The sequence below is a fragment of the Pongo pygmaeus genome, chromosome 10 (genome assembly GCF_028885625.2).
Source record: "Pongo pygmaeus isolate AG05252 chromosome 10, NHGRI_mPonPyg2-v2.0_pri, whole genome shotgun sequence".
NCBI classification, from domain to species: Eukaryota; Metazoa; Chordata; class Mammalia; order Primates; family Hominidae; genus Pongo; species Pongo pygmaeus.
In genome coordinates, this window is record NC_072383.2 from 105500157 (window position 1) to 105514995 (window position 14839).

The 14839-nt window shown below is 41.5% G+C and overlaps 1 protein-coding gene across 5 annotated transcripts; it reads right to left on the reverse strand.

Moving 5' to 3' along the window:
• Positions 1 to 3139: 3139 nt before the first annotated feature.
• MTERF2 (mitochondrial transcription termination factor 2) lies at positions 3140 to 13001 on the reverse strand. Of its 5 annotated transcripts, none has more exons than XM_054445080.2 (4): positions 12788 to 13001; positions 10895 to 11031; positions 6426 to 6518; positions 3140 to 4576 (listed from the first exon to the last, which is right to left on the reverse strand). In XM_054445080.2, exon 4 carries the CDS (start codon positions 4517 to 4519, stop codon positions 3362 to 3364), a length of 1158 nt encoding a protein of 385 aa, XP_054301055.1. In that variant the 5' UTR covers positions 4520 to 4576; positions 6426 to 6518; positions 10895 to 11031; positions 12788 to 13001; the 3' UTR covers positions 3140 to 3361. The 5 variants fall into 5 exon arrangements, with proteins under 5 accessions (XP_054301055.1, XP_054301057.1, XP_054301060.1 ...); XM_054445082.2 differs by having other exon boundaries at positions 10895 to 11041; positions 12788 to 12992; XM_054445085.2 differs by lacking the exon at positions 6426 to 6518 and having other exon boundaries at positions 12788 to 12987.
• Positions 13002 to 14839: the final 1838 nt, after the last annotated feature.

Here is a 14839-nt window from a genome sequence, read left to right on the forward strand (position 1 = left end):
AATAAAGATTAAGAGTGTAGATTTCTAGGTTTTACCCCAACTTGCCAAATCTCTGCAAGGTGGGGCCCAGGACTGCATTTTAAGAACCTCTCTGGGTAATTCTTGTGTACAACAAAGTTTGAAAACTGATGGATTATAAAGCAGGGAGCACTTCTCTCTGTTCCAAGTAGCTGTGGAACCAACTGAGACATCTCACTGGAAAGAAATGACTGACTAAAAGGGGTGGGGAGGAGTGTAGAAAATTGATATTTACTGGGCATCTGCTTACCTGCCAGGTACTGGCCATACTTCTCATTTAATCAGCATGAGGGCCTTATGAAGGAAGTATCGTTATTCCCTTACAAATACAGAACAGGCTAACTTTCAATGTTAGTCGAATTTTCCGTATCACTTTTGAATTAGTGTAGGTCACAACTTCTCCAGCTTATGTCCAGGAACAGAAATGGGGCTACTCAGTAACTAGGCCTTTATTCTAGTGTTGACATTCAGCGCAGCCTGTATGCTTGATTGACCAGGCTGTCTGACTTGCAGCTTACCGGAAGTCTTTCACGTGACCATATCTACTTTGGTGACCACATTTTGCTACAGCAATGAGTTTAGTGTGATTTTACACAAATTGAAGAAAATCTAATTTTGTTAAAGAGCGTTTTTTCACAGAGGAAATCGAATTTGACTCTAGTGTTTTATGAAAGGATATCTCCCCCTGCTATGTTACTGATTTTGAATTTTTAAAATTCTGTTTCACAGGAAGATCTGAGTTACAATGTATGAATGAAAAAAAAAAGGCAAAGCAGAACAATTTCAGAGGTTCAAGAACCAAAAGCAATGGAATGGGCCCTAAGGGAAAATAAAGTCAGTATACTGCATAATTGATTAAGAATGTAATCTTTTCAAGTTAGAGTAAGCTACAAATGTATTTCTATAACTGAAACTACTTCTGGTTCTCTGTGGCTAGATCTGAGCACTTAAATTTTGCTGCTGTATTGACTAGTCTCCTTTTAAATTAATGGCCACAAAGTACACATGCTCACTCAAACTTTCTAATATGCCCTTTTATTGTATGTTCGCTTTCACCCTCCTCAAAATGACTCCCCGCCACCCCCGCCCCCGAGACATGGTCTTGCTGTCGCCCAGGCTGCAGCGCAGTGGTGTGAACATAGCTCACTGCAGCCTTGATCTTCTGGGCCCAAGCCATCCTCCCCGTTCACCCTCCCAAGTAGCTAGGACTAGAGGTGTGTGCCACCACACCAGGCTGATTTAAAAAATTTTTAAACATTTTTATAGAGACAGGATCTATGTTGCCCAGGCTGGTCTCAAACTCCTGGCCTCAAGTCATTCTCCTGCTTGGCTTCCCAAAGTGTTGGGATTACAGGCGTGAGCCACAGTGCCTGGCCCAGAATCACTCTATAGTGTGAACCAATTATTTCCTTTTTGCTAAACCCATTAGTCACTTCTCTATGTCTTAGTTGACCCCCTCAGTGGCTTCGTTATTATTGACCATGTCCTTGTTTCTTCCTGTGACCAACTTCTTGCTTTGACCAGTCTTTTTCCAGGCTTGGCCAACCACCCTACTCCAAATCTGCACTTTGTTTTCCCCCAGGCAGTCTAACCTAGAGCCATGGCTTTAAATAGCATAGATATGCAGATGATCCCCAAATATGTATTTTCAGTTCTGACTGAAACTCAACTCCAGACTTAGCCATTTGCCTGTTTGATATCCCTGCTAGGATGTCTAGTAGGCATCTCAAAATTGACATCTAACTACCAAGGTAACCATATCACATATAATGTCTTCCCAACTGAGACACTTCAGAGTGAAAGAGCAAGAGCGCCCCTGATACTTTATGTCAGGACAAGAAGCGTAAACTGAAAACTCTCCAAGGGTTTCCCATCACACTTCAAATGAGATTCTGCTCCTTAGATGGACCTGTGCTGCCTCTTTCCTCTTGTGCCACTCTCCCAGTCACTCAACCCTGCTCCAACTGTACTGGCTGCTATTCTTGAACAAACCTTCCTGCATGACCTTGGGTAAGTGACTTACCCTGAGTCTCCTCATCCATAGAAGAGTGAGCAATGGTACTTTTAGAATCGTAAAGCACTTCTATATACAGAGCTCCCTATAGGAAGTGAACAGATTTGGATAGTAAGGGTACTTACATTTGCTGAAGGAGTGAAGAGTGAGGATACTGCCTGCATCTTCCATAATTTTTTCATTATACTTAAGCCATGTACAAATAATGCACAGATGTTGTCAGTCAATTGTTTGGCTGTACATTTGTTACAAAGTTCAGACTTCACAGCTGAAAGTGAGTCAGTTCTTTATCTGGGTATGTTTATCTTGGAACAAGGTTCAGAAATGGAAACTTGAACCACCACCCCTAAAATTAGTACTAACCATCACCCACTTTCCCTTACAGGCAGACCTGGATCTTCAGAAAGTTTTCCAAAAAGCTCCATTTATTTCAAATGTATATAAATTAGATAATTTTGAATTAGAACACTTTATAGAGAGGTTTTCATAAATGTCCCCGAATTTGTTGTTAGTACTTATTCCTTTTGGCCTGTCAGGTAGGGGTGACTTCTCTTATGCCAATTCATAAGTAATCCTTCCAGTTCACAAGGTTTAAACAGAAGTTAGAGCCCAGTTAATAAATCTGGACTCTGCCATTTGGCAGCTGAGTGGCCTCTCTCAGCTTCAGTTTCCTCATGTGTAAAATGAGGAAAGTAATGAATCCACATAGTGTTTTATAAGAGTTATAATAATGGTCAATTCTAAGCAAACTGACCACACAAGTAGGCTCCAACTCTTCTTTTTGGATGAGTAATACTTGATTCTCAAAGACAGTAATTTATTCCAAACACATGATGAAATTTTCTCCAAAAAAAAAAAAAAGGTATAGAAGTTTGCTAATAGTTCACGTAACACTAACCTACAGAATTCAGACCACAGTAGAGTGATGTTTCATGGCTAGTAGTGAGAAAGACTGGATTTGCTTCCTAAGATGAAATGTGCTGTATGAATATAAATGTATCCATACCTTGAATTAAGGAAGCACTTGTCCATTTCTTAGAAGTGATTCACTTATAAAGTATCACACTGATATGCCATTTAATAGTACATGAGTTTTTGAAATAATGGTTTAAGGTAAAAGTTACCAACTTTATTTATTAAAATAAATATGATTTATATTTTATAATATGGCAAATGAGTCAGAATTTATCTATTTAGAGATAACTTAAATACAACCCAGAAGCTAAGCAGGTTCTTAAAATTACTGGTGTCTACAAACTGCCTCAATTTTTGTCTTTGCTAGTTAGTTTCACCCTGCACTGCTAGAAAGAAGCAACAACAGTCAGTATGTCATTCTTCAACATTTAATGGTGCCACAGGGTTAAATAATGGCCTTACTTTTTTGGCCTGAATTTTGCCAAAATTAGCTTCAAACTCTTTTTTTGATCCATTTAGATTTGCTAGATGTCCATCCTTTATTCTGTAGCCTAAGGAATTCAGTTTCCTTATCCTGTACTGTACTATCTGTGGTGTTAATTCAAGAACCATTGGCGTCTCTCTTATCTGAGCTATGGAAATTCCTTCTCTCAATAATCCTTGCATTCTCTCTTCTAAAACTGGAACAGAATAATATAAAAGGGCAGGACATTTCAAAACTAATTGCTTCAGGTCATGATCTGTGCATTTAAAAGCATTTTTAGAGAATGAAATACTATTCTGTATACTTCTTGGGCAAAGTTGAAAAAGAAATCCTTTGAGTTTGGACAGAAGCTGGAGAATTTCAAAGCTTGTGAAACCTTGCTCCTGGAGAAATTCTAGTGTTTCCTTTATAGCTGTGGGAGAATTTAACAAAATAAATGGGTTTTGGCTTAACAATTTTAGTAGCCAAACTTTCATGTTGGCCTCAGAGCCACCTACATTTAGATAACTCTCTTGGAGAATTCTTACCATTTGCTTATTCTTCTCAACAGGATTATGAAAAACATTAGATGCAGCTGTCAGAAGTCTGCTAATGACCACATTTTTTAGTCCCAACTCTTGAAAGAACTGAACATTCAGCTTCTGGTTCTCTTGGTCTTTAATAGTAAAGAAAGATTCTGGAAACTGCTCTATTAACTTAATTAACTCTTCCTCATTTTTGCAGACCAACTGCCAGAGTTTTCTCTGGGTGTTAACAGCGGTTGGACGACAGACAATTGCTTCCGGGCAGCGTTCCAAAATATTGGCTACAGCAGTCTCATCGGCACCTAGTTCTTGTAAAATATTCGCAATTTCTTCAACATAGGTTTCATCCTCTAAAAGTACCCATCCTTTTAATCTACGAATTTTTCTGATGTCAACTGAACATTTATAGAGCTTTTCCACTGTTCTTGTATTTTCTTTGCTCGACTGTCTATCAGTTGTATAGGTGAAGCATGCTAAGAAAGGTCTGTATTTTGGAGGTGATCGCATCTTTCTGAAAGAACACAGCCTGCAGGACTGGGATCTCAGCAGCAGCTTCCACAACATGGCTGCAATCCACTAGCTAGTTTCCACTGTCCTGGGACTTAAATGGACTCATTCTATCTGTAACAAAGAAAATAAAGGTTTTTAGTATAAGGGTGTTGACTTTCCAGAACACATACACTTACAAATTTGAGCTGTTGAAGTCTGGAAATAAAGTGGATTTAAATTAGACAAGAAAACTACTCATGTGGAATATTTTGAAAAATCTTCCTAAATAAGGATTGCTTGAACCCGGAAGCCCAAGGTTGCAGTGAGCTGAGATTGTGCCATTGCACTCCAGACTGGGCAACAAGAGTGAAACTCTTAAAAAAAAAAAAAAAAAACCTCCTAAATAATTGAATTGTAATACACTTCTCCACAACTTCGACATCTTATACTTCGTAAATACACTGTTGAGTTACTTCCATTTTACAGAAGAGCAGCAAGACTAAAGAGTTCGAAGGTTCACAGACCTCAAATGTTATTTTCATACAAATTCCCTTTTCCACAACTGTTTATCTTTTCTTTTAGGAGGCCTGTATTATGCACACACACACAAACATGGTTTTTTGAAATGTTTTACATTATTAAGTTGATGTTTAGCTGAAGCAGATACTTAAAGGGGAAGAGGGGAAGGGTCATCTCTAATTTTATACATTAGAGTAAATATTTTGCTGAATAACTATCACCCAAAGTGGGCCAATTATTTTATTTTAAATGAGTTAATAAATGGATTTTTTTTTTAGAATTATATGAACAAAACTCCCTTTTATAAAACCAGAATTAGAATAAGTTGTAATTCCTGCACTTTGGGAGGCTAAGGCGGGCGGATCACCTGAGGCCAGGAGTTCGAGACCAGCTTGGCCAACATGGTGAAACCCCATCTCTACTAAAAATACAAAAATTAGCTGGGTGTGGTGGCAGGCACCCGTAATCCCTAGCTGGGTAAAATGAAAAAATGCCACATAACTGTTCCCGTGGTGCCATGGGAAATCAGGTCAGCTGTGGAATGGTGACTGTACTTTCAGAACAGTGTAATCAGCTATCCACTTGACATCTGTAGGTATCTTGAGATGGCTATACTGTGTCTGACACATTAACAGTCTTTGCCTCTGTAGGGGCAGCAAAACACCTCCATCTTCTTCGGGTCGTGACAGGACCCGAGAATTAGACATAAGATATATTAACAGGAGAAAAACATAAACTTTATTTTTTTTAACTTTATTTATTTTGAGACAGTCTCTCTCTGTTGCCAGGCTGGAATGCAGTGGCGCGATCTCGGCTCACTGCAACCTCCACCTCCCGAGTTCAAGTGATTCTCCTGCCTCAGCCTCCCGAGTAGCCGGGACTACAGGTGTGCGCCACCATGCCCAGCTAATTTTTGTATTTTTAGTAGAGATGAGGTTTCACCATGTTGGCCAGGATGGTCTCGATCTCTTGACCTCGTGATCTGCCCATCTCGGCCTCCCAAAGTGCTGGGATTGTAGGCGTGGGCCCCCACCCCTGGCCATAAACTTTAATACAAGTTCACATGGCATGGGAGCCTTCATAAGGAATCAAAGACCCAAAGAAGCAGTTAGAGTCAGTTATTTATGTACTGAGTTGGACAAAAAATAGAAAGCTATGAAGAAGCAACTGAATTACATGGGGAGGTCTAAAAGATAAGTTATTTTAACAAAGACTGTGCAGAAATCTTTTGGTATCAATTTCTCATCCTTGAGGTTAAGGATGTTACTCCTTTTGGTATAGGGAGGCTGTCTTTCACATGGGAATTTTATCTGCTTTTAAGAAACAGAAAGATCTTACACCTGCTATTTTTCAGGAGCCTTTAATTCAAAATGGTCAATATGTCAAAAGTGGTATAATGAACTCCTTCACCACTATTCCTTTTGTCTCTGGTAATGAAAATACATCTGGTTTGTTTTAGTACCTGAGAGTGTTGTAAGTGTCTCAGCCTTGCCACAAAAGTGTGTAGTATGGGTCAATTTAGCCTGTTGGCAGCCTTCCGTCACTCTTTATAGGTCTGAAAGAAAAGAAGAAAGCAGCCATTTCCATCCCTGACTCTAATTTAAACGCCCTTGCCATGTATGCTGGGGACTCTTCACTTTCAGCCCTGTCTTAACTAATCCAAATAAATGATTATTCTGTTAGGAAAGTTATGTAACACCCTTTCCATTTTGGTTTCCCATTTTGGTTTAGCTCACTGTGAGCGCCTATGGAGACTAAAATAATTGTAGGCATAGCTTGTTTTACTCTTAGTGGTTCAACTAGAATTTTCTTCAGATAATTCCTAATACTGTTAGCCAAGATGAAAATATTATTTTAAAAACTTTCTAAGAAGGCCATCAACTTTAACAGGAAGGAGGAGGCGCAGCACGATGAAGCACAGGCAGATCGGGGCTGGGATCCCACTCCCCACTCCCTGTTGTGAGACCCCACAAGCTCAGGCTGCACCTCTGTACCACATGTGGGGGAGGAGGGTGGGCTGCTGCCAACCACCCACACCCAATCCTGGCTCCAGCTTATAGGGCACCCTTGGGTAAGTTAGCCTCAGATAAAACAAGACAGCAGTGATTAGAACAGCGCTTCACACTAACTAGTCAATGAGTATTACCAGCAGCAATCTGTGAAATGGAAAGAACAGAATCTAAGCCTTACAGGAAAACTGTAAGGGTTAAAATGCATGTCAAATACTTTGCACAATGCCTGGTACAGAGTAAAATTTCTGGAGCTAAAAGTCTTGTAGTAGTATGACTTTAAATTGTATTTTAGACAGAAATAGATTATTTACAAAGAGAACTGAAAACCAAAAAATTTATGTATGTATGTATGTATGCATTTATTTATTTAAGAGACAGGGTCTCACTCTGTCACCCAGGCTGGACGGAGTACAGTGGTGTGATCTTGGCTCACTGCAACTTCTGCTTCCCGGGCTCAAGTGATTCTCCAGCCTCAGCCTCCTGAGTAGCTGGGACTACAGCCATGAGCCACCACACCTGGCTAATTTTTGTACTTTTTGTAGAGACAGGGTTTTGCCATGTTGCCCAGGCTGGTCTGGAACTCCTGAGCTCAAGCAGTCCACCCGCCTCGGCCTCCCAAAATGTTGGGATTACAGGTGTAAGCCACCACGCCTGGCCTAAAAAATGGATTTTAAATGCTTCTGTTTCCCAAAATAACTGCTTATAAAAGCTATGCACATTCAATGTGGAAAAGTTGCCAACTTCTGGAAAGTATAAAGAAATGGAAAAAGTCTTTCACAATCCCCACCACTGAAGATAACTGTTCATATTTTGGCATACATGATGATGTGTGACCTGAACACATCACAGTTCAGCCTGGAGTAAGCAGGAAATGCAGACAGCTGCTGTTCCCTTAGCCTCACTGTGCAGGAGCCTCTGTCAGTGGATGTGCCTTGCCATGGTCGATGTCCTTCTAATGTTTAATGATCTGTCATTCTGTATAATGTAACCCCCAACCAAGCCAACTGCAGCATCTAGTGCTTAGCCAGAGAACAGGATCTGTTCCAAACCCGAGGAACTCCTGGCTGTGCTGGACTTGCTGAAAGATAGTGTATTACTGGTCTCCTGTGTGTTACCTTCCCTACACATGGTACTTAGGTTCTGAATTCAGCCTACAAAGTGAAAATTACAAAGACTCAGAATTTTTCTTGAAAATCTCTTATGCAGACACCACACAGATGAAGCAGTTGGCTATGAACTATGACGTGTTCAGGTGAGTCTTTACCAGTTAATCTGCCTTGCTTAGTCTCTGATGAGCAAACACAGCTGACTATGAAAGTGAAAAGTGTGAATGTTGTGACTCCTATGTAATGAACACATAATACATATATATGTATCTAATTTATCTTTCTGCTTCTATTTTATTCACAGTAAGTATCTAACTGTGGTATTAAAAATGCTCTGTAAACATCTGAGTGCTTGGTATATGGGATGGATATACTGTTATTTTGTAATTCATTCCTTATATTGAGCATTTAGGCTATTTGTAATTTTTGCTATATGCTGAATAAATGTCCACATCTCATATGCTTTTCCTTTAGGATGAATTCCTAGAAATAGATTTCCTAACTGAAGAGGAGATACGTGAACACTGGGAAAGCAAAGTTGCTAAATTTCCTGTCAGGAAAAACTATCTCAGTTGACATTCTCACAGGCAGTATGAGTGATTCTCTCATCAGTTTTTATTTTGATATGTGAAAAATGATACAACACTAATTTAACTTCTTTTTATTATTTATAAGGGTGATGTTTTCATAATTAAACTATTTTGTTCACCTTTATTTCCTTTTGTGAATCAACCATTCCTGACTTGTAAAACTGCAATCGTTCTGCTTTTTAAAAATTGACTTGTATAAACTCTATGAATTAAGAAATATAATCTCATTTTTGAAAATATTTTCTTCAGCTCATTTTCAGTTGTTGATGGTATAGTTTAGCATACCAAAGTAGCCCCTTTTTTAATTGTAGTAAGATATAAATAACAAAAAATTTACCATTTAAACCACTTTCAAGTGTACCATTCAGTGGCTTAAAGTACAGTCACAATGTTGTACCACCATGAGCGCTATCCCAAACACCAACTGTCTCTGTGCCCATTAAACAATAACTCTCCACACCCTCTTCCCTCCAGATGCCAGTTACCTCTATTTTACTTTCTGTCTCTATGAATTTGCCTATTCTAGGTACTTCTTATATGTGGGGTCGTATAATATTTGTCTTTTGTGTCTGGCTTCTTTCATTTAGCATAATGTTATCAAAGTTCATATTACAGTATCTGTTAGAACAAAGCAGTTAATTTCACGTGGTCAAAGGAAGGTCAGGGAAGTTTTCCTTGATGATCCTTACTGCTTTTAAGTACCAGATGATCAGTAAAAATTCATCCATTATTTCCTCCCATATTTTTGTTTGAATTTTAAAACTTAGCTCCTCAAGTTCATTTGAAATTTCTGGGTGTGAGCTGAGAATCTAAATAGATTTTATCAATAGTTTACTTCTCTCCAAGTACCATTTTCTGAACAATCCTTTCCTTCCCCATGACTTATGATGCCTCCTTTATCATATGTTAAATGTAGCTTTTGTCTCTAATTTGCCTCCATCCTCATCCCCCTACTTTGCAGTTCCCCAAAGGGGCCAAGAGGCTCATTTCTGGTCTTTGCTGCATACTTGGCTCCCCCTGCCAGACCATCCTCAAACAAGCTCTGGTTGACTCACTCTTCCACACTTCCCACCAACTATCTCAAATCTTCTCAACTCAGACCTCTGGCCTCCCGCCTACCTCCATACCCACCTTCACTCACAACCAGTGCCCTTGCCTCCTATCTGTACAAAGAAAGGAGAGCAGCTCCTCTCAGCAGACATAAACCTATCACTAGCTCCCCTTCATAGCTTTCATTATCCAGTCACAGCTTTCATTATCCAGGGTCATTCCTGCTCCTGTGCTGAGCTCAGCCTCTCTGGCCTGAGAACTCTCAAGCCCTTTCTCGAGTGTTCGCTCCTTCAGGTATATCCTCCTCTGATGCTCCAGCCATCACTCCACTGCTCTTCCTCTCCTTGCCCAAACCCTATCTCTCTCCACTGCTCTTCTTTTCCCTGCCCAAACCCTATCACTCTCTTCCCCTCAGCTAATTCTTGCAGATCCTTCTTTCTCTCCATTTCCTCTTCTACTTATATAGCTTGCAATAAAGATAACTTCCCTGTGGTTACAGCCAATAAGTAGTTTTCATTCTTATCTCTTTTTTTGTAGAGAAGGGGTTTCACCACGTTTCCAGGCTGCTCTTGAACTCCTGAGCTCAAGCGATCTGCCCACCTTGGCATCCCAAAGTGTTGAGATTACAGGCGTGATATGGTTTGGCTGTGTCCCCACCCAAATCTCATCTTGAATTGTAGCTCCCATAATTCCCCTGTGTTGTGGGAGGAACCCAGTGGGAGATAATTAAATCATAGGGGTGGTTTCCCCCATACTGTTCTCATGGTAGTGAATAAGTCTCATGAGATCTGATGGTTTTATAAGGGGAAACCCCTTTCGCTTGGCTCTCACTCTTTTCTTGTCTGCCACGATGTGAGATGTGCCTTTCACCTTCTGCCATGATTGTGAGGTCTCCCCAACCATGTGGCACTGTAAGTCCATTAAACCTCTTGCTTTTGTAAATTGCCCAGTCTTGGCTATGTCTTTATCACAGCATGAAAAAGGACTAACACAAGCCATGAGCCACCACACCCAGCCTTCCTTATCTCTTTTGACTTCTGCAGCTTTTAGCAGAGTTGACCACTTTCTCCTTGAAATATTCTCTCATTTGACTTCCTGGACACTCAACTTTTTTGGTTCTTCTCCCTTTCTATACTTCTCACCACCCTCTATCTGTCTCCCGTGCAAGCTCACCTTCAAGGCTTGGTTCTAGACCTCTCTTCTTCTTACTTTACAGTCTCTCCCCACAGATCTTGTCCTCATCCAGATATTGAGTTCATCCACTTGGGATTCTTTCCAACTTCTTCTCAAAATGTGATCTTGTCAGCTCCCTGCAATAAACTTGCCAATGGCATTTTAGGATAAAGACAAAATAAAATAAAACATAGAAATGCCTTACCATGGCCTACAAGGCCTCTTTGGGCTCTGCCACCACCCTAATTCCCATTTCCCTCTCCTGCACCAGCTGCATTTGCTTCCTGTCAGTCCCTGGTGCTCTACTGGTTTCTACCATGTGGTCTTTGAAGACTGTGGGCCAGATTCCATGCCCAAAATGCTCCAACTCTTAGGCCTAAGTGTCACTTTCTCAAGGAAACTTTTCTAACCTTCATGAATCCATGAAGCCTCCTGTCCCCATTATAGGATTTCATGGCACCATGGACTTTTACACTTGTGCACAAGTGGTACAACAGCTGCAGCTGTTCATGTGTTGTTTCTGTCTCAACACTCTACATGGATAGAGACTGGTCACCACAGTGTTCCAATGAACTGCTTCCCTATCCTTCACCCAGCTGCCTTCACTGCCTCTAGGAGGCATTCCTGGGCAGGTGGCCTTCTGTTTGCTCTTCCACAGCATCCTGCTCTGGACCTTACTGCAGCACTTATTATGCTCTTACGAGTTCTTCATTCTTCCAACCAGTAGGAATTTTGTTGCTGTTTGTTTGAAGTTCAAGCTGTGTATCAGGCATACTAGGCACAGGTCTGCTAAAACAACACTTCTTCATACCTCTGTTTGGATCACAGATCAACTCAGAACCTGACAGTCACAGACTCTCTTTCCAAAAGAAAAGACCCACACTCACAACATTTAGCAAATGATTTTAGCAGGATTCATGGACACCCTGCAGCCCGGCCATGAATAACTTGCACTAGATTTACAAGCGTTGGGAAGGCAGGAACTGAACGGTGTTCTGCTTTATTCCCTGCACCCAGCAAAGAACTTGTTCCACAGAGAGACAAAATTAGTATTTGTCAGGTGAAACTGAGTGAACAAGTGGATGCGGTAAATTAATGCAGTGGGTAAAACTGGGTTACCAGAGCCAGACTGCCTGATTCCTGGACAACAGTTGTGTTGTGACTTGAGGAAGTTACTTCACCTCTCTGAGCCTCAGTTTGGCATCAGGAAAATGGTGATACTATCTCCTGGGTGACTGCAAAGATCAAACGAGTTAATACCACAAATCACTTAGAATATGAAGAAAACTCTTCACATATAGTAAATCATTAAATCATCACAACAACTCATTTTAAAATGAGGAAACAGACGCAGGTAAAGGAACTTGCCCAAGGTTGCTTAGCTAAAAAAAAAACAAAAAAAAAAACCGGCAGAATTTGGACTCAAACCCCACAGCTTGGCTCCAGAGTCCTGCCTGCTCTTAGCCCTGTGCCCCCACATATAGTAATGCTTTTGGTAAATGTTTGTTAAATCACAATGTGGGCTGTTCTAGGATGCTTGTTTCTTAAGCATTTTTGGGGAGTGAAATTCACTTCTGTAATACACACAGTTATGGTTAGCATGGTCTTCTCTACACCACCACTGGTTTCAATAAAGTTCTTCTTTCGTAACACGTATGCCCTGCTGCCAGTTTGAAATTGACCAACGTTTATAAGCAAGGAAAAACGAGGGTCCACGTAAGATCTCCAGGACCGATCAAAAGGCCGCACATTCACTGTGGGGCCTCCACTTTTCCAGAGAAACCCGGCAGGCTGAGCTGAGCGTCTGGCAAGGCGTGGGGTTTTGCGGGCCCTGACCGCTGCGGCGCCGCTGGTGAGGAACACGCCCAGGAGCAGAGGAAGAGGGCGACTCACCCGTCGGCGTCAGCTCCAAGCAAGGCACGGGGAGTCCCGGGGGCCAGACCCCGTCCTTCCCTCTCTCTCCGGCCAGCCTCCACACAGTCCGCAGTCCCCCTGAGGCCTGGAGCTGGGGTTTCGGTCCTCGGTCCCAAGAAGCTCCCGACAGTTCTCGGCAGCGCCAACCAGGCCACCAGTCCCTTCGCCCATGGCCAATCAGGGCTCGGGAGATGACCACCCCCCCCCCGCCCCCCCAAAAACACGCCCCCGCGTCCCAACGCAGCCAGTCAGAGCGCGGGACACAACTACGCGTCCCTCCCCGCACCACGAGGGCGAGTCGGAGTGGGAATCGGCTTTCCAGGCAACCGAGCCTGTGCTGGCGGAGGCATCTAGCATTTTCACACCCTTTCCTTCCCAGCATTTTAGAAAGCGGAGTTCCAGTGGCTTTGACGCTTAGAAAATGTAAGAAAAAAAGAAGTAACAGAAACCGCTATATCTTTAAGATAGAGCCAAATCACTGTTCCCAAAATAATTCAGTTAGGTAAAGAACCAACTTACAAAAGAAATGTTTAAAAAATCCCCAAAGTTCTTTGAAACGTTTAAACTCTTCCCCGCCCCCACCCTACCCCAGCAGTTAGCGACTGTCTTTAAAAGCCATTCTCCTTTCTCCCCCTCCTTGCCACCTTCACCTAAATACTCCCCTTTTCTGATAAACTGCCAAGTGGTTTCCATTCTAATTATTACTGGTGATGCCCAACCTCATACACTAAACACGTTAATTTCTCCTTAAAGCCAGGCTGAATGTCTACTTTCACATTTATCCATCCAAAAAAAACAAGTATTTATGGCAGGCCTGTTAAGTGCCAAGCATATTGAGACAGCAATGAGAAGATAAGAGGGGGAATAAAACACATTCCCTGTCCTTATGGAGCTTACATTCTAGTAGAGGGCAGAGATATCAACAACTAATAACGTGACTAATCACACCTAGTTAAGTGTTATCGAGGACAGGGTGCCCTGAGCTGGGCCACACAAACTCTGTTTGTGTGGAGTTGGAGTCACGAAAACTGGTTTTCCCAGCTGGAGGTGTCTGCTGTCAGGTGCTCGTAGCACACTGTGCACAGTTCTGCCATAATCGGTGGCACTGGCATACTTAGACTGCCCTCGCACCCTGTGGAGTGAATTCCTTGAGGCTACTGATTTTTTCTGTAAACAATGCTCGGCACACAGTAGGAACTCAGGAAATGTTAACCAAATCTTTCAGTCTAGTCTCACTATGCAGTTTAGGCTCAACAGGCTTTATTGAGAGGAGCTCACCCATGCATTTAACTCCACAGAGTAGCAGCAAGAATCCTGGCTCCTCAAGATCACCCACCTCTGATCTCTAGGATATTCTAGAACGATCTGAGCAACTCATGTGTACAGCTGGGAGGTGTTTGTCCAGCAACTCCTGAGTTATCCGAATATAAAAACTCTATTATGCATAGATTTATTGCACACTTTTTCCTGAAATAAAATGATTTGGGGTCCAGACTAACCAAAGTGTGTCATCTGCACTTAGGAAAAGGAAATTAGGATACAGAAAAGGAAGTTAAGGAATGTAAACTCAGGACTTGGAACTGCAAGCTGCCATCACTGGTCAGGAAGGAGGGAGCAGAAATGTGCACCAGGGTGCTGGAAGCTTGTATTAGGGCTCCAAGTAATTGTGTAACGAATTACAATACATATGACCCCGTGCATTGTAAACAAAACTTGAAAGTGACAAATCAGCTATGCCAACTGTATTAAATAAATGCTACTCAAAGTTTTTTCCAGCCCAAATATTTAAACAGTGCATTTCTAGGACCATATAATCAGAAAAAAAGCCTTGAATGAAGAAAAGGGGAAAATAACTTACAATTATGCATATTATGTACAAGAAAATTACAAACACATTTGAATTGTGAGAAGATCCTGAAATTTCTAGTATGTAAGGGATGCATTAAAAATATTGATAGTCTTTTATATCTCAAATTTACTAATTTATTTTAAGCAAATATGAAAAACATAAGGACTTTGTACAGTTCATTC